Source organism: Entelurus aequoreus, linkage group LG24 (assembly GCF_033978785.1).
Source record: "Entelurus aequoreus isolate RoL-2023_Sb linkage group LG24, RoL_Eaeq_v1.1, whole genome shotgun sequence".
Lineage (NCBI taxonomy): Eukaryota > Metazoa > Chordata > Actinopteri > Syngnathiformes > Syngnathidae > Entelurus > Entelurus aequoreus.
The window spans coordinates 34015973-34035374 of NC_084754.1; the positions used below are offsets into that span (position 1 = coordinate 34015973).

General features: G+C 38.8%; 2 protein-coding genes across 4 annotated transcripts in view; one reads left to right on the forward strand and one right to left on the reverse strand.

The window, feature by feature from the left end:
- Positions 1-787: 787 nt before the first annotated feature.
- On the forward strand, positions 788-6017 carry svip (small VCP interacting protein). 2 transcript variants are annotated; one of them, XM_062035710.1, is made up of 5 exons: positions 788-1393; positions 1583-1633; positions 4610-4656; positions 4975-5094; positions 5280-5294. In XM_062035710.1, the coding sequence occupies exons 1-4, from the start codon at positions 1331-1333 to the stop codon at positions 5054-5056; spliced, it is 243 nt and encodes an 80-aa protein (XP_061891694.1). In that variant the 5' UTR covers positions 788-1330; the 3' UTR covers positions 5057-5094; positions 5280-5294. The 2 variants fall into 2 exon arrangements, with proteins under 2 accessions (XP_061891694.1, XP_061891693.1); XM_062035709.1 differs by lacking the exon at positions 4610-4656 and having other exon boundaries at positions 809-1393; positions 5280-6017.
- Positions 6018-6387: 370 nt separating this feature from the next.
- Positions 6388-19402, reverse strand: part of LOC133641745 (growth arrest-specific protein 2) — a 62418-nt gene continuing 49403 nt past the window's right edge. For both annotated transcript variants that reach the window (XM_062035708.1, XM_062035707.1), the window contains exon 8: positions 6388-7252. In XM_062035708.1, coding sequence (XP_061891692.1) covers positions 7022-7252 — 231 coding nt within the window. In that variant the 3' untranslated portion in view covers positions 6388-7021. The remainder of the gene's footprint in view (positions 7253-19402) is intronic.

Here is a 19402-nt window from a genome sequence, read left to right on the forward strand (position 1 = left end):
GTATCCCTTGGAAAAGAGATATTTGATCTCAATGGGATTTTACCTGGTTAGATAAAGGCTAAATAAATCAATAAATAAAAAAGTTGCTAAAACTTTTGTTCACTACCCTGTTCTCAATTTATTCACAATATACTCCATAAGTAATAACATATCCTACCAAGTCAGACCTACACTGTTTCAATATCCATTTCTCTGTTCTCAATTGTTGATGACTGATGATAACAACCAAACCTAACCCCCCTCCACACCCCGGATTGTTAATAATGTAAATAATTCAATGTATATACCCTGATGATTATCTTGTGTGATGACTGTATTATGATGATATATCTGATAGTATATATCTGTATCATGAATCAATTTAAGTGGACCCCGACTTAAACAAGTTGAAAAACGTATTCGGGTGTTGACCACTAAATGGTACAATTTAGTGGTCAATTGTACGGAATATGTACTTCACTGTGCAACCTACTAATAAAAGTCTCAATCAATCAATCAAAAACAATAAAAATAAATCAATACTGTGATGAGGTAGCGACTTGTCCAGGGTGTACCCCGCCTTCTGCCCGAATGCAGCGGAGATAGGCTCCAGCATGAATGGGAAATACATCATAATTGGTGAAGTAAGTTAGTTATATTTCATACGGTGAGATGAATAAGATGATTGTTGCCACCAGGTGGTGCTACTACACAGGGGACTTCAAAAATGCATGTGCATGTGACCCCCTGAGTTGTGTTCAAGACCAACTCGTTAAAACAACTGTTTAGTGGAAATACATTAACTATACACATTTTTTAAAGGAGAAATTAATGTACACTCTGGATATAATTTATAACACAAAATTAAAATTGAATAACATTTTTAATATTTCGGACATTTGCTATTCAAGCAAACGCATTTTTTGTTTTTTTCGCGTTCTTGAACACCCCACAGTTTAACGTTCATCACTAACCAAAGCTAACTGGCACTGGGACGAGTTACAGTTATCTTGGGTTTCTGGCGTTAAAAAAAAGATTGTTTGGCAAATGCCGGGGCGTCGAAACAAACGGTGTGAGGAGAATTTATTTATGACGCGGTTTTACTAGCCAGGCTAAGCTTCGTAGTTGTAGCTATTAGCTTGAATGCTAAAGTTGCCGAAGCTAACGGTGACGCCATGCCAGAGGAGCCCTCCACTGCCTGTAGGAGTAGACGCTGCTTTTTCCTACTTCTCTTTTGAAAACACCCGAACCCTGAACACTCAACCAACTTCTGTTTGTTAGCAATAGTTTAGTGAGAAAAAAAAAGACATTAAAACTAATTTGCTCCGTTGCTTTTTCACTGTTGTGAAGAATGGGAATGTGCTTACCGTGCCTTGGTGGAGCGGTCGAGGACGCTGTGGACACTCCAGATCCGGTATGTAACCATGGTTAAACTACACTACTTTTATCCACTTATTATGCATAAGTAGTAGGGAATTTAAGTACGACACAGTCACGTTTTGGTTCGGCTTTAAGTCAAATTGACTTGCTGGGCCCAGCTAAGTGAATGCAAACTGCATTTTTGTTTACATTGTACATACTAAGAGTTGGGTTTTCTTTCCAGGAGACGAGGAGGCGACAGTTGGCTGCAGCAGCAGAGAAGAGACAAACCGAGGTAAATCTTGTAGTAAATGAAAAGAAAAACACAACAAACCGTGAACATAGCCCCAAAATAACGGTATATACTACTAGCTGGATGGGCGGGGCCACGTCACTCTTCAGCGCCATTACAACCAGTGTTTTTTTAATGTTTTTATTTATAAACCTTTATTTATAATATGCAACATTTTACATACAATCAAGAAATAATAATAATAATTAAAACAGGTACATAAACAGTACAAAAATAGCCCCAGGGGGTTGTAAACTCAATAAAGTAACTAAAATAGCATGTAAAATATATACCTGTATACCGTATTTTTCTGACTATAAGTCACAGTTTTTTTCATAGTTTGGCCGGGGGTGCGACTTATGTGTGAAATTATTAACACATTACTGTAAAATATCAAATAATATTATTTAGCTCATTCACGTAAGAGACTAGACTTATAAGATTTCATGGGATTTAGCGATTAGGAGTGACAGATTGTTTGGTAAACGTATAGCATGTTCTATATGTTATAGTTATTTGAATGACTCTTACCATAATATGTTACGTTAACATACCAGGCACGTTCTCAGTTGGTTATTTATGCCTCATATAACGTACACTTATTCAGCCTGTTGTTCACTATTCTTTATTTATTTGAAATTGCCTTTCAAATGTCTATTCTTGGTGTTGGGTTTTATCAAATAAATTTCCCCCAAAAATGCGACTTATACTCCAGTGCGACTTATATGTTTTTTTCCCTTCTATATTATGCATTTTCGGCCGGTGCGACTTATGCTCCGGAGCAATTTATACTCCGAAAAATACGGTATGTAACAAAATGTAAAGCCATAGGCTCACACAAGTTCCATAAATAATCCACATTTGGAACACAGCATTATAGTTTTCACAGTTTTTTGGTTGTTAGAGGTGGAGAGCGTTTAAAAGTAGAGTTCTAATTCTTTTTTAAAGGCACAAAAAACAGGTCGGGTATTGAGAAACTTACATTTATGAATATAAAACTTAGCCAATAGTATAACGAAGTTGCAAAGGTAAAATTCCTTTGCAATTTTTTTTTTCCATACAGTGTAAATCCAATTTGGGACCCATCACCTCCCTGCTTGGCACTCAGCATCAAGGGTTGGAATTGGGGGTTAAATCACCAAAAATGATTCCCGGGCGCGGCCACCGCTGGTGCCCTCTGCTCTCTTCACCTCCCAGAGAGTGATCAAGGGTGATGGGTCAAATGCAGAGAATAATTTCGCCACACCTAGTGTGTGTGTGTGTGTGACAATCATGGGTACTTTAACTTTAAAAGCACGTCTTTTAAAACAAAGCACAAATTTGTCATGAATATTGTCCAGGATGAAACGACAGATGCCCTCTCATAGTGATCGAGTGCTTTCACAAGTCAAAAACAGGTGGTAAACAGTCTCTGGATGTACTGTTCTTTATACAGCCAGTCATGTCAAACACTTGAATTGGACATGTACAATTCCACAAATTATCCATACAAATGTTAAATAAAGAAGCACGTAAGTTTGGACATCACTGACCACCATGGTATGGTGTGTCCAAACTTCTGACTGGTACTGCATGTCTATATGAGGCATTGACGCTTAATGAACGTCTGCCTTGCAATACCTAAGAAAAAGCGAGAGGAATTTGTATTGATCGGTAATATTGAAAATAAAGACACTAAACTTCCTCAATAAAACTTAGCAAATTTAGAGTTGATTGTCAGTATCTCCTATAAGAGAGTATATTATTGGTAAGGCCTCAAGTTGTACAAATGCATTATTTGTAATAACATTAACCCTGAATATTAGTGCTGCAGCTATCAATTGTTTTAGTAATTTAATAACCTATGAATTAGTTTGTTTGGTTAATCAAGTAATTGGATAAAAAACACTATAGTCTCAAGGCGTATTTTAAGGAAAATAGTTGAAATCAACAAACATTTTCTGCTTACCATAAACTTTTTTTTTTGCAAATAAATTCACATAATATTGAAATTGCTCTTTATACATTGTTTGCATTAAAAAAAAAAAAATCCACTATTTTCCGCCATTCAGATCACAGCACACACACCAACGCTCTCGTGTGTGCTCTATTGCAGCGCCCGTGCAGAAACTATGTTGCCGTATTTAAAGTACCGGGTAATTCATGCTGACTGGATTTTATCCATTTATATTAGTTACATTCACTAAGCAACAAAATATAAAGCAAAGCTTTTTTCTAACCAATTAATTGTTGCAGGGGCGCAGCTCTACTGAATTTAATTCAACCCCATTTTTTAAGACCTGTTTTTGGCAAAAAAGTCAAACATTTTAGATAAAATTAATGTTCTTTTTTCATGTTTTAAATACCAGTTAAATCATATTGTCATCGTAGTTTAAGTTTATAATTCGGTTCACTTTGCAAGTGAACTCTTGTGAATTACACTAGCGAGCAGCACATAAACCTCTTAATCCCAAATACTGTAAAAGACAAAAACATTAACAACTTTATTTCAAATTCTTCTCCTGTCTTATATTTGGGTCGTACAGTATATAATATTAATTTTAACATGTTGTTGCTGAAGGGTAGATCAGTCACTTAATATTCCTGGATGTTGACATGCTTTGCAGCCTTTGCTTTGAAATGCAGCAGCACTAAGATAAAACTTCCTGTAAACTTCAGCTTTACAGATGCCATGTCAGCACTGCGGGTAGCTACTGTACATGGTATTTATTTGAATTTCCCCTCGGCTATTAATTAAGTATAACTGATTCTGATTTGTTATTTTTATTCTTGAGGTTGTCTACTCAAGTGGGCATTGAACCTGCAGCAATTGTGGCGCAGCATCTATTAAAGTGGATGTAATAATATAAGGTTTTTAAGTATCTATGAACATATTTGTTTCATTATAAAACATATGAGGGGTATAATTGTTTCTTAAAGTGAGCTGATACATTTTATTAATTTAAAGAGGTGCTTAGTGAGCAATGTTTTACTGTCCAGAAAAGCCGCTTGCGCATCCGTAAGAGCCACACAAAAGCTGTCGCAAGGTAAGTAGACACATAATTAAAATATTTCCTGGCCAGGTGACCCTTTGGATTGTGCCTTACCTCAACTACCACAACTTGCTGAGTCCCCTTTAAAGAAAAAAAAAATGTACTAGCACAAAGAAAACATGCTGGATTTTCTCCCACCCCCACATTCCATCACAAATGACTCACTGCCTTTTCTGGCAGTTACACCTGGCTGGCTGGTTGTGACGCACACCCTTTTTACTAAATACAAACAAGCACAATTGCATGTTCTTGTGCTGTGTAATCATGCAAAAAAGCAACACCTGCAGTTTTATATTCCATTCTCTTGATCAGACCGCACACAGGGGTGTCAAAAACCCGGCAGCTGTTGAAAGGAAAAGAAAAAAGCAAGAAGAGATTGAGAAACAGGAGATAAGTACGTCTGTGTCTGGAGGTGGAGGTGGCGGGTTGAGAGTAAGTAGCTTCTACCTTTTATTTGCAATTTGTTGTTAGTACAACATTAATGTGTACCTATTCACTTTGTAACTTAATGCTAGTCATGTTGCCATTTTCTTCCATTTGTCTTCCTGATGCTGACACAAAACTATCTGTACAGTTTGTATAGGATAAAAAACTTTTTCTGTATTTATGCTCTGCAGTGGCAGGTGGGCTGAAGACGGGCTAAAAAGGTCCAAAACAACACAAAAGGTTGCTGCAAGATGTTTTGAACTGCTGTCTGCATCATTATTAGTTATGGTTTTTAGTTGGAGATAAGCAGCTTCAGGTGCTAATGCTGATCAGATAGATGCAATTGGAGCAGGAGCAGCCAAACTTGCAGACTTGTTGCCAAGTTCTTTAAACTTGCTGCATGATTCCAGTGGGTCTCGGTATGTGCTATGAAGGCAAAAACTCCTCAACATCACAACACTCAGCATGTAGTACCTTGTAGTAGTAGTAGTACACGAAGGTCATAATACTTCCATAAAGAGCATTATTGTATATTTTCGCTGAGTGTTTTTTTCCCCCCTCAAATGTTGCCTCAGTAATGAAACGACAAGTTCCCAATCGCATGATTCCCATCATCACGGTCCATCCTTTTATTTAGAGCACAGTTTCACTTTGTTGCAGTGACTTTCATGTATGCAAACTACCTGCTTAATTTAAATATGATCTGCATTGCCACATGTACACTTTTTTTTAATGCATGGCTGTGTGGGCACACTTGATGAATAAGAAAACTGCAATGTATCCGTTGGCATGAAGAGATGATGGTGATGAATTGAAGGATTTTTAATGAAGGTATTCACTTTTGACAACACTAAAGTGTACAGCTTTAACTTGATCTGTAACATAATCATGCCAATATTTTTTGCTGCAATAAATCACATTTGATATAACTTTTTTGTGAGATTTATTGTACAATACTTAAAATAATGTAAAATCATTGATGTAATATGCAACTCATGGCGAAGTTGGTAGAGTGGCTGTGCCAGCAATCGGAGTGTTGCTGGTTACTGGGGTTCAATTCCCACCTTCTACCTTCCTAGTCGTGTCCTTGGGCAAGACACTTCACCCTTGCTCCTGATGGCTGCTGGTTAGCGCCTTGCATGGCAGCTCCCGCCATCAGTGTGTGAATGTGTGTGTGAATGTGGAAATAGTGTCAAAGCGCTTTGAGTACCTTGAAGGTAGAAAAGTGCTATACAAGTATAACATTTATCATGCTAATTTCAAAATGTTTTTGTTTCACTTTTAAACTGTAAAAAACAGACAAAAAAATGTACAGACATTGTTTGCTTTATTTTATTTGTATTTAACAAAAATCAAACCTCCTAAAAGTATGCATTTGTTGTCCTCAAACCCGTGAGGCAAATACTTTGACAAAGCATGACAATGTTATTACTTATTTCGCCTGTAGGGGGCAGCGAAGTAGAAAAAATGAATAACCCCATAAAGAAACTCTGACTCCCATGATACATTCAGAGCCAACAGTATGTAAAATAAGTAATAACTGGTAAGATCAAAACGACTACAATTAATCCAAAAAGTTTCCAACCTGTAGAAATTAAATCAAAATGATAAAGTCTTGTCAGGACGCACTACTATAAACATTCTGGACTAGGCTTTGGAACTTTTTGACTTGCATCATTGACAAACATATTTTGGTGTCCACAAGCATTAAACATCAAATAAGTGCTTTCCTGTAAAAGTGTAAAATTAAGTTATACTAATAATAATAAAGATAAGCATACTGTAGTAATTAAATTCTAAAGGTCCTACTAGAAAATAATGTACAAAATGTAAAAAAAAAAAAAGGTTACAATTTTATGAATTAAAATAAAGTAAAATGTAATTTCCATGTGTCACAAGTTGAGTCATATTGTAGTGATGACCTTCAAATCCGTCATGGCGACGTCTCCTGCGTGGGCTTTTTGCATCGATAGTTGGCCGCCACCACCAGGTAACTGTCAGGCGTCAGGTCCTTGATGTTGAGACCTTTGCTGCTGACGGGGGACGTCTTCCCCTCCACGCGGGAGATTTGAAGCATACGGCAAGGGTCGTGCTTGAGTAGGTAGCTCTCGAACGTCTCCCAGCCTCCTCCTACGCGAACCATCACGTGCTTGTTGTGCAGCATCTGAACACACGCAAGCAGGATTTACACTTAGAAACTTGAAGGAAGGACAGATGTCATTTGAGCTAAGCTTTGTGTGGCCTTCAACAAGAATGGAACGTGAGTTTTAAAATCACACATTATTGGCATTATTGGATAGAAGAGCAGTTTATTGTCATTGCACTTAAAAAGTACAATAAAATTACATTTTCAGCACAGACCTGTTCAAGAGCAGATAAACACTATATTGCCAAAAGTATTTGGCCACCGATCCAAATGATGAGAATCAGGTGTCCTAATCACTTGCTGTATAAAATCTAGCACTTAGGCATGGAGACTGTTTCTACAAACATTTGTGAAGGAATGGGCCTCTCTCAGGAGCTCAGTGATTTCCAGCATGGAACTGTCATAGGATGCCACCTGTGCAACAAATCCAGTCGTAAAATTTCTTTGCTCCTAAATATTCCAAAGTCAACTGTCGTCTTTATTATAAGAAAATGGAAGCGTTTGGGAACAACAGCAACTCAGCCACGAAGTGGTAGGCCAGGTAAACTGACAGAGAGGGGTCAGCGGATGCTGAAGCGCATTGTGCAAAGAGGTTGCCGACTTTCTGCACAGTCAGTGCAGTGCCAAACTTCATGTGACCTTCCAATCAGCCCACGTACAGTACGCAGAGAGCTTCACTGAATGGGTTTCCATGGCCGAGCAGCTGCATCTAAGCCACACATCACCAAGTCCAATGCAAAGCGTCAGATTCAGTGGTGTAAAGCATGTCGCCATTGGGCTCTAGAGCAGTGGAGACACGTAGTCTGGAGTGATGAATCACACTTTTCCATCTGGCAATCTGATGGACAAGTCTGGGATTGGAGGTTGTCAGGAGAACGGTACATTTCGGACTGCATTGTGCCAAGTGTGAAATTTCATGGAGGAGGAATTATGGTGTGGGGTTGTTGTTTTAGGAGTTGGGCTTGGCCCCTTCGTTCCAGTGAAAGGAACTTTGAATGCTCCCGGATACCAAAACATTTTGGACAGTTCCATGCTCCCAACCTTGTGGGAACAGTTTGGAGCGGGCCCCTTCCTCTTCCAACATGCCTGTGCACAAAGTAAGGTCCATAAAGACATGGATGACAGAGTCTGGTGTGGATGAACTTGACTGACCTGAACAAAGTCCTGACCTGAACCCGATAGAACACTTCTGGGATGACTTAGAACAGAGACTGAGAGCCAGGCATTCTCGACCAACATCTGTGTGTGACCTCAACAATGCGCTTTTGGAAGAATGGTTGAAAATTCCTACAAACACACTCCGTGGACAGCCTTCCCAGAATAGTTGAAGATGGAATAGCTGCAAAAGTTGGACCGACATCATATTGAACCCTATGGGTTAGGAATGGAATGGCACTTCAAGTTCATATGTGAGTCAAGGCAGGTGGCCAAATACCTTATAGTGTATATTGAACAGGGTGACAGAACAGGAACGCTGATGGGTCGCTCCGAGGGCGGCGCCTCGTAAAATGTGGGAAAATGGCAAACATGGGGGGATGAGGTAGAGAAAAAAGTAAGCCACAAACTAAACTCCTGGTTGGTTTAGTTAAAGACCAGGTGAAACCCTTTAACAAAGCACATATACATATTACGACGTACAACTCGAGACTTAAGTTAAGACAAGACTAGTCAAAGGCGTTGGTGTCCACCTTTGATGAGTGCCAGAGAGAAAGAATATATGACTTATAAATCTGTTACATCTCCCTTTACTTTATAGTATAAGTTAGAGATTGTCTGATTTATGTAGAATTATCACTGGATAATAATAATCATAATAATGCATTGTTATGTTTTTAGTGCATCTACAGAGGGTTAAGTCTCCCCTGTCTTTAAAAACTAGGGACACCTCTGTTTTGAACTTTAATCAAATTTCCCTAAATGCACCACAATTATCTGCAATGAGATTCAAAAGTGAAACTTAAACATTGTCATGGTCAGCTTAGCCGGAGTAGGACCCCAATGTAGAGCAGAAAAATACAAAAGAATCAATCCCAACAGGAGCACTCAAAAAGGAGTGAGGAAAAAATAAGTAACATAACGAATGTGTGAGGAACAGAAATAGCACACAGAAGGTGTGGAGGAGTAACAATCAACACTACAACCGTAACGCCGGGACTGAGCCACTGGAAACCAGAAGCAGGAGTGGAGCCAAAGCAGAGGAGACAAACATGGGTGAACCATCAGGAAATCTACTGGTGTCAAGTGAAGGGATTGGAAAGCTTAAGTATAGTCAGGAAGAAATGGCTATCAGGTGTGATGCTTTGGGTGTCCCACGATTCGATTCAATATCAATTCTTGGGGTCACGATTCGATTCAAAATCGATTTTTTTTTTTTCAATTCAACGCGATTCTCGATTCAAAAACGATTTTTTTCCAGATTCAAAAGGATTCTCTATTCATGGAATACATAGATTTCAGCAGGATCTACCCCAGTCTGCAGACATGCAAGCAGAGTAGTAGATTTTTGTAAAAAGCTTTTATAATTGTAAATGGCAATATTTTATCAACTGATTGCAATAATGTAAATTTGTTTTAACTATTAAATGAACCAAAAATATGACTTATTTTATCTTTGTGAAAATATTGGACACAGTGTGTTGTCAAGCTTATGAGATGCGATGCAAATGTAAGCCACTTTGACACTATTGTTAATTTTTTTTATTTTTATAAATGTCTAATGATAATGTCAATGAGGGATTTTTAATCACTGCTATGTTGAAATTGTAACTAATATTGATACTGTTGTTGATAATATTCATTTTTGTTTCACTACTTTTGGTTTGTTGTGTGTCGTGTTTGTGTCTCCTCTCAATTGCTCTGTTTATTGCTGTTCTGAGTGTTGCTGGGTCGGGTTTGGTTTTGGAATTGGATTGCATTGTTATGGTATTGCTGTGTATTGTTTTGTTGGATTGATTAATAAAAAAATAAAAAAATCTATTTTTTCAAAATGAGAATCGATTCTGAATCGCACAAGGTGAGAATCGCAATTCGAATTCGAATCAATTTTTTCCCACACCCCTACTATCAGGTGTGTGCACAGGTGGCCACGCCCTGTGACCCAGAAACCTGGCACTGCAACACAAAGAAGATAGGCGGCAGATCATGACAAACATAGGTTTGTTCTATGTGCCAGCTTGCCACAAATAGATTTATGTTATTGTACTTTTCTTCTATCAATTCATCCTGGCTCCAAAATGTTGGTGTTGTGTGTGAATACATAACAGTGAGCTTTGAGAGACATTATTACGTCTGTGTTGAGTGAACAGTGAAGTGTTCCATGCTGGGTTTGGAGCTACCATGAGGAATAGGATAAGATAGAATATACTTGTATTTATCCCACAATGGGTAAATTACATTGTTGCAGTGCAGGTTAAACCATTGTACATCTTTACAGGAGGTGTAGGTTGTGTTAAGCCACCACACGGTCCTTGGCAGAGAGGGGCCTTGATCCAGTGGCATGGATCCATGACGACTGGAGACCACCCTCTGTTGCAGCCTTCATCCGCCTTCAGTGCCGTTGTGACATGCAGTGTCATCCTCCGCCACTTCCACCGTTGAGGTCTTTGAAATGCTATTTAACCCTGACAGGTACTACCACCTGAGTGGACCTGGGAGCAATGATGACTGAGGGGTAACTCCACCTTCCCCAAAAGCCATCCATTGTGAGGACAGTCATACTCGACTACGAGTGACTGCCGATGATGAAGACACATTACACATTTGATTCAAACAACCGTATTAGACAGCAAATTGGATTTAGTCATTGGTGACATTGTCTTTTAATGAAAAAACAAAAACATTTGACAGATATTTTGCAGGTTTTGGACCTGCATGGCTGGACCACGTGGGTTAGATGCACCACTTTGATGCTAGAGATTACTGAATTTGGTTTTATGCAAAGTAAAAACAGCAAAAAGCCCATACCAATAAATGCCACAGAACCCAGTAACTATCTCATGAGAATTCAGTAGGAAGTACGACGTACGGTAAGGTTATGTAGTATTAAGCGGAAGCTCCACAAACATGTTGTTGAAACTATAACTTGACCCAAAAATGCAAAATGTTCCCATATGAAAGCAGTCGGTGTTAAGACGATGACATTTGCATTGGGGCAAGCGATAAAGTTTGCCATCAGAAACAGCAAAAAGAGTTATATGTATTTTTTTTTTCCACAGAGTGAAATGTGCACAAACAAACTTGTGTCATCGTCCTAAAAGTGACTTTTCCTGGTTCTTTCTGGGCAGACTGAGCATGTGCAAATAATCTTGGGATACAGGAAACGTCTTAAGGTTAGTAAAGAAAATACAATTATTTTTTGGTGGATTGTATTTGAAGGACACTCTGAAAAGAATGCAGCTGGTGAATTGGGACACAACTATAATGTAACAGGTAGTTTTACATGAAAAAAAAAACATTCTGCCAAGCATCAATTGACCACACTTTTGAATTTGACCCCCCAAAATCAGTACATTTCTATTCAACTATGTTGATTAGAAGGGGAAATGTTTGGGTACCTCACGATTCAATCTGAATCTTAGGGTGACTATTCGATTCAGAATCGATTCTCGGGACAACATGATTCTTGATTCAAACTCATTCTTGCATTGCTTGGTATAGTATTTATACTCAAACTTTTTCAAAACATCTTTTTGGTTGCTGACGCAAGACGTACACACGCAGCAAGTAAGCCAGGATATAGTCTAAAAATATAGTTTTGAATAATTGATTCTTAAATACTTAAATTATCAAATGAATCGATTTTGGAAAATTATGAATCTGTTTAGAATTGGGATGAATAAGAATAGATTTCTTTCAAACACACCTAGAGTTGATTGCACGTATTGTCTAACTTTTATGTAATGAATCACTTTTTTTAATGCGGATTGTGGTTTATTGTATTGTCTTTGGAAGACGAACTGAAGATGTTTTAAAAATGCAGATAATGTACAAGAAAATACAATGCGGTTGGTCTCACTTTTTTTTCTTTTTTTTATAGTTTTTGTATAAAATAGGATACATTTCATTCAACATTCAATAACCAAAACTACTTTGAACTGCTTTATCATGAGAAATTGCATACATTTTTCCCGTGTTTGCGTCAACATTGTGATACTTGCCCACATCCGGGACACATTCTTACGCATGGCTACCATGGCAACCTGCTGAGAGAAATAGGAGGCTGACACATTCTTCAACATAAAAGTTTCTCACAATATAAGCATCAGCCAACTACCTCATCATTACGGTGTAAGACAGAATGTCCTCCTCAGAATGAGGACTAAATGAACACTATAGAGCGCTGTGGAGGTTAATTGGTTCCAAGATCCTGGATGTGGATTGTCACTCCAGTCTGAGATATTAGACTTCCTGCCCTGCAGCGAGCGGTGTAACATGCAACATTTATAAGCCTCTTCAAAGAATCAATCTAGAGGCCATAGGCAGGGCGGTGCTTGCAATCAGCTGCAACAGGCCTACAGGCTGTGTGACTGTGATTGTGGTTTTAATGGACAACAATGTTTCAATCACGCTGCTTTGGGACACAACCCGTGCTGGAGAGACTCGGTCCTCAGCAAAATGGAGAATGATGGAAACCCGCGGGGGTAAAGTTGACAGCACCTCTCTCACAAACATGGTGGAGTCAGTGGAACAACAGCAATGTCATTTATTTAGTCCTAGAGCCTGACTATTGCTTCCTTGGCTTTTTAGGAAAAGCAGCTGCTGGCGTTTTTAATGAAAGTGTCTTTACTGAGTTGACGGACAGACAGAGGTCAAATGATGTAGCACACACACACTATTATCAAAAAATATATAATAAAGCTTACTTTTGACCGACTGGCACTATTAAAGAATTATATTCATTTCATAATGTGTTTTTTGCAGTGGTGCAGAAATGCAGTTCATTATACTGAGAGGTGTTTCTAATATTTTGGACACTTTAATCATGAGAGGAACAAACTATAAGAAACAGCTGGTTATTAGTTCAATGCCTTGCCACTTCACTTTCATTTCAGTCCCATTGTTTCATTTTCTAAATACTGACTACATAGATAGTATTGGATGGAGATGTCCGATAATATCAGACTGCCGGATAAATGCTTTAAAATGTAATATCGGAAATGATCGGTATCGGTTTCAAAAAGTAAAATTTATGACTTATTAAAACGCAGCTGTGTACACGGACGTAGGGAGAAGTACATTCAATCAATCAATGTTTATTTATATAGCCCTAAATCACAAGTGTCTCAAAGGGCTGCACAAGCCACAACGACATCCTCGGTACAGAGCCCACATAAGGGCAAGGAAATCTCACCCCAGTGGGACATCGATGTGAACGACTATGAGAAACCTTGGAGAGGACCGCATATGTGGGTAAACCCCCCCCCCCCTCTAGGGGAGACCGAAAGCAATGGATGTGGAGTGGGTCTGACATAATATTGTACAGAGCGCCAATAAACCTTAAAGGCACTGCCTTTGCGTGCTGGCCTAATCACATAATATCTACGGCTGTTCACATACACACAAGTGAATGCAAGGCATACTTGGTCAACAGCCATACAGGTCACACTAAGGGTGGCCGTATAAACAACTTTAACACTGTTACAAATATGTGCCACACTGTGAACCCACACCAAACAATAATGACAAACACATTTCGGGAGAACATCCACACCGTAACACAACATAAACACAACAGAACAAATACCCAGAACCCCTTGCAGCACTAACTCTTCCGGGACGCTACAATATACATCTCAACCTCCTCATGCTCTCTCAGGGAGAGCATGTCCCAAATTCCAAGCTGCTGTTTTGAGGCATGTTTAAAAAAATAATGCACTTTGTGACTTCAATAATAAATATGGCAGTGCCATGTCGGCATTTTTTTCCATAACTTGAGTTGATTTATTTTGGAAAACCTTGTTACATTGTTTAATGCATCCAGCGGGGCATCACTAAACAATTAGGCATAATAATGTGTTCATTCCACGACTGTATATATCATATCGGTTGATATCGGAATCGGTAATTAAGAGTTGGACAATATCGGAATATCTGATATCAGCAAAAAAGCCATTATCGGACATTTCTAGTATTGGACCTCAGAAAGGTAGTGATAATAATAAAACAGTTAATATAATGAAGGAAGCTATATTTGAACTATTCTATAATTTGCATGATAAATTCACTGTAATATACTGGGTAATTACTTTGACAGTAACATTTATAGTAATTTAATGTGAAATATGAGGCTACTGTGATTCTTAAAGTCATTTGTTGTAATTTTAAAGAATATTTAAATTACAGTATTTTACTGTGAAATAATACTGTTGTATGCTTTAAAATCCACATACATTTTTACAGTGCATTATCCATCCATCTTCTTCCGCTTATCCGAGGTCGGGTCGCGGGGGCAGCAGCCTAAGCAGGGAAGCCCAGACTTCCCTCTCGCCAGCCACTTTGTCCAGCTCCTCCCGGGGGATCCCGAGGCGTTCCCAGGCCAGCCAAGAGACATAGTCTTCCCAACGTGTCCTGGGTCTTCCCCGTGGCCTCCTACCAGTCGGACGTGCCCTAAACACCTCCCTAGGGAGGCGTTCGGGTGGCATCCTGACCAGATGCCGGAACCACCTCATCTGGCTCCTCTCCATGTGGAGGAGCAGCGGCGAGTCATACCAAAGACTATAAAAATGGGACCCATTACTTCCCTGCTTGGCACTCAAGGTTGGAATTGGGGGTTAAATCACCAAAAATGATTCCCGGTACTTTAACTTTACTTTGAGCTCCCCCCGGATGGCAGAGCTTCTCACCCTATGTCTAAGGGAGACACCCGCCACCCGGCGGAGGAAACTCATTTGGGCCGCTTGTACCCGTGATCTTGTCCTTTGGGTCATAACCCAAAGCTCATGACCATAGGTGAGGATGGGAACGTAGATCGACCGCTAAATTGAGAGTTTTGCCTTCCGGCTCAGCTCCTTCTTCACCACAACGGATCGATACAGCGTCCGCATTACTGAAGACGCCGCACCGATCCGCCTGTTGATCTCACCATCCACTCTTCCCTCACTCGTGAACAAGACTCCGAGGTACTTGAACTCCTCCACTTGGGGCAAGATCTCCTCCCCAGTGCATTATCAATATTATTAATAATGAAAATACTAAAGGTGAGAATTTTTGGGCACCTCACGATTCAATTTGATTCCGATTCTTGGGGTGACGATTCGATTCAGAGTCGATTTGTGATTCAACACAAACTTTTCAAAAGAGGTTATATTTGACAAAAGCTCCTCTTGGCTGCTGATGTATGACTTATAAGTAGTGTTGGCTTCAAAAAAATCATGTCTTTTTTCACATTAATTTTTAAAATTTTATTTACAAAAATCACACAATGTTAATTAATCAAAAAAGAGAAAATGAGCAGCAATATGATTCAGTTTAAGAGACTGTTTAAACTACAAGTGTTCACAAAGTGCACAGAACAAGAATTATGATGAACATCTTGAACACTTTTTTTTCCTTTTTTTTATTGAGACAAATATTATTTATGTATTTAATATTTGTTTGCTTACTATGGTATATTATTTATTTGTTCACTGTTCTGTTACAGAGAACAGGGAAATTGGATAAAATAGCTTTGGTATGAAAAGGGGTAGGATTAATAAGCTCTGCTTCTTCCTACTCCTTTTCGGAGGTGCTGTAATGAAACAACTGGAGTTGTGTGATGCATTACATTGTATCGTATGCATGTTCCAAATCAACTGAAACTCAACTGAACTGAAAACATTTTAAAACTCCAACCCAATCCCAGCTTTACAACAGTTAGGGTTTCCAAAGCAACTGAGAAGATATACAAATACAACTTTAATTCTGTTTTTTATCAACTGTTCTCGAAAATTATGAATTGATTTAGAATGGGAACACATAAAAATCGCGATTTGGATGGGAAACGGATTTGTTAGAGCACCCCGCAGAAAACATTCGGATAGTTAAAAAAAAAAAGTGTGTGTGTGTTCTTGTTTTTCTACCCTTCTTGAGACATCAACAAGGAAAAGTACCTTCCACATGAGGACCGGTGAACAAGTTAGGACCGAAACGGAAAACCATTGCATCTAATAGAGAATGTCTTATTTGCACCCCTGGTGGTGAAATCTAGCAAAAAGGAGGGATTTTTCAAATTGACTGTGTGTCACTTTTAAAAGTGCTCCCCCTCTGGTCAACATATGAAATAACAAGTGTGTGTAAAAATTTGAAGTGCTCCCCTTCTGGCCAACAAGTGTGTGTAAGAAATTGAAATGCGCCCCCTTTGGCCAAAATTAATAAAACTAATAAAATACATCTGTATATAAAGACATACTGTAACAACTTGAAGTAAATAATGAAGATTAAAAACCAATTACAAAAAACCCCAAATAATAATAAAACTTTTTTTTTTATATTTGCATACTTTTTATATATTATTAATGTTGTAAATACAAATCTTTATATATCTAGAGAGGGTGGTCCTAAAGAGGTAGGCATTTTTCGGAGTGCTCAAGAAGGTAACAAATACAAGAATATGTGTGTGTGTGTGTGTGTGTGTGTGTGTGTGTGTGTGTGTGTGTGTGTGTGTGTGTTTAAGATGATGGCTAATGTGCGTCATCAGGGTATTGTTTTTAAGTCTGTAAAGCACTTTGTATTACATGTATTTTATGTATGAAAAGCGCTTTATTAATAAAGATTGATTGATTGAGTACCCTAAAAAGAGTTAACCACTTTTCTAAGGCTGTCAATCAAAACTTAGCATCCTTATTTTTGAGGTTGCATGTTACAACTCTTGGATTGTGTACCTAATGATGTGACCAGTGAGTGGACACATCAGTCCAGATGCATGTTTGTGAAAATTCTTTGATTTCAGAAATAATAAATATTCCTCTGACTGAACATGTAGTGTATACTGGTGCCTAGTGGGAGCGCAACACTCCTTGGTCTTGGTTGCCCAGCAACCAAACAAAGAGGACTGAGGTATTAAGTCATCCAAAAGGCTTTAGAAAATAATAAATAACAGCTTATGCAACATGTGGCGTTCCTCTAGCTGTAGAGATTTTTAGCAGATCAAATGATGTCTGTTTTATTTTCAGACCGACAGTATCTTTGATTCCATCCCAGTGTGATTGGGTTGTGTGTAGCTGCAATATAATATATTAACAGCAGAGGGCAGCCAAGAGTGAATCGTCTCCTCTGTGGAGCCTCCATTGGTGTGAATTCAACTTGTGGGTTGCCAAGTAACCAACATCCCATGAGGACCAACGATATATGAATCTAATTCTGTCCCAGCTGGAGAATGTATCTCCTCCTTCTACGCTCAGGGAAAGTTGAGTAACGTTTCCATCCAGACGGACAGAATCAATGAAAAGGCACAAATTCTGGTTCTTGATAACATATTTTGGAATAAGGAATAACTCGATCATGAGATCAGATGATTATTACTTTTCCATAGTAGCCAATTAATCACATTATGCTAGGCGGGGGATGATGGGAAACTATCTGGTATTACATTTCCAGTCAAATATATGAACAATGGTTGACTTCCATTCCAGACAGCGAGAGACGTTTGCACAGTGCCTGTGTTTTTAAAAGGTGTAAATATTTATTGTTTTACAGTTCTCTTTTATGCATTTTAAAATGTATGTCTTAACGTATTACTTTTCTGTGACATGTGCTGTTGACCTCTTGGCCAGGTCACCCTTGTGAAAGAGATCTTGATCTCAATGGGTTTCTTATCTGGTTAAATAAAGGTTGTATTGTGTATATATAGTGACATGAAGTCACCTGACACAACATTAACCCGTACAGATCCACATCAAGAGCTGTATTTAAGGAAAAAAAAGACGACCAGATAGTTGGCAGAACTCTACGTTTTATTTTATGGTGCTTTTTTTTTAAGCTTCCTCCTGTTTCCGTACATACAGGAGGGCTTCAACTAGGCAGTAACTATTCAACTGGCGGCCCGGGGGCCAAATCCAGCCTGGGTATAACTGTTATACTTCTCTGCTGGCCTAACATAACCAGAAATCATAATTAAAGATCAAAGTAATTTTTCATTTACATTCCCTAAATATCTAAAAGTATTCATATTCTCTTCATGTCATATTATGTTCCTTCCAGTGCTGTTGTTTTTAGTTTTAGTTTGTATCCAATCAGAATTCAGCTAGCCCGGGGGTCGGCAACCCGCGGCTCTAGAGCCGCATGCGGCTCTTTAGCGCCGCCCTAGTGGCTCTCTGGAGATTTTTCAAAAATGTATGAAGAATGGAAAAAGATGAGGGGGAAAAAAATCGATTTTTTTGTTTTAGTATGGTTTCTGTAGGAGGACAAACATGACACAAACCTCCCTAATTGTTATAAATCACACTGTTTATATTAAACATGCTTCACTGATTCGAGTATTTGGCGAGCGCCGTTTTGTCCTACTAATTTTGGCGGTCATGAACTCACCGTATAGTTTGTTTCCATGTATAACTTTCTCCGACTTTCTAGGACGTGTTTTATGCCACTTCTTTTTCTGTCTCATTTTGTCCACCACACTTTTAACGTTGTGCATGAGTGCACAAAGGTGAGTTTTGATGTTATTGACTTGTGTGGAGTGCTAATCAGACATTTGGTCACTGCATGACTGCAAGCTAATCGATGCTAACATGCTATTTAGGCTAGCGATATGTACATATTGCATCATTATGCCTCATTTGTAGCTATATTTGAGGTCATTTAGTTTCCTTTAAGTCCTCTTAATTAAATGTATATCCAATGACACATGTAATATGGCTTTTAATTTTTTGCGGCTCCAGACAGATTTGTTTTTGTATTTTTGGTCCAATATGGCTCTTTCAACATTTTGGGTTGCCGACCCCTGAGCTAGCCTATGTTGCCATGCTGTACCAAATCTGCCCGAGGCCTTCAGAATCAACAATGCGGGCGTCCGTGCACTGTAAGTGAACAGGCACATACAGTTGATAGATAATTGGGATAGCCAATCAGATCACGAGTTGTTGTCAGTAAGGCCTTATAGCTGGCCTAAGGCAGATATACATTGTGATGTATGAGCTAGGTAACATAACAACGCCATTACCGAGCATACCACAGTAGTGAAGAGCATGCGCAGTA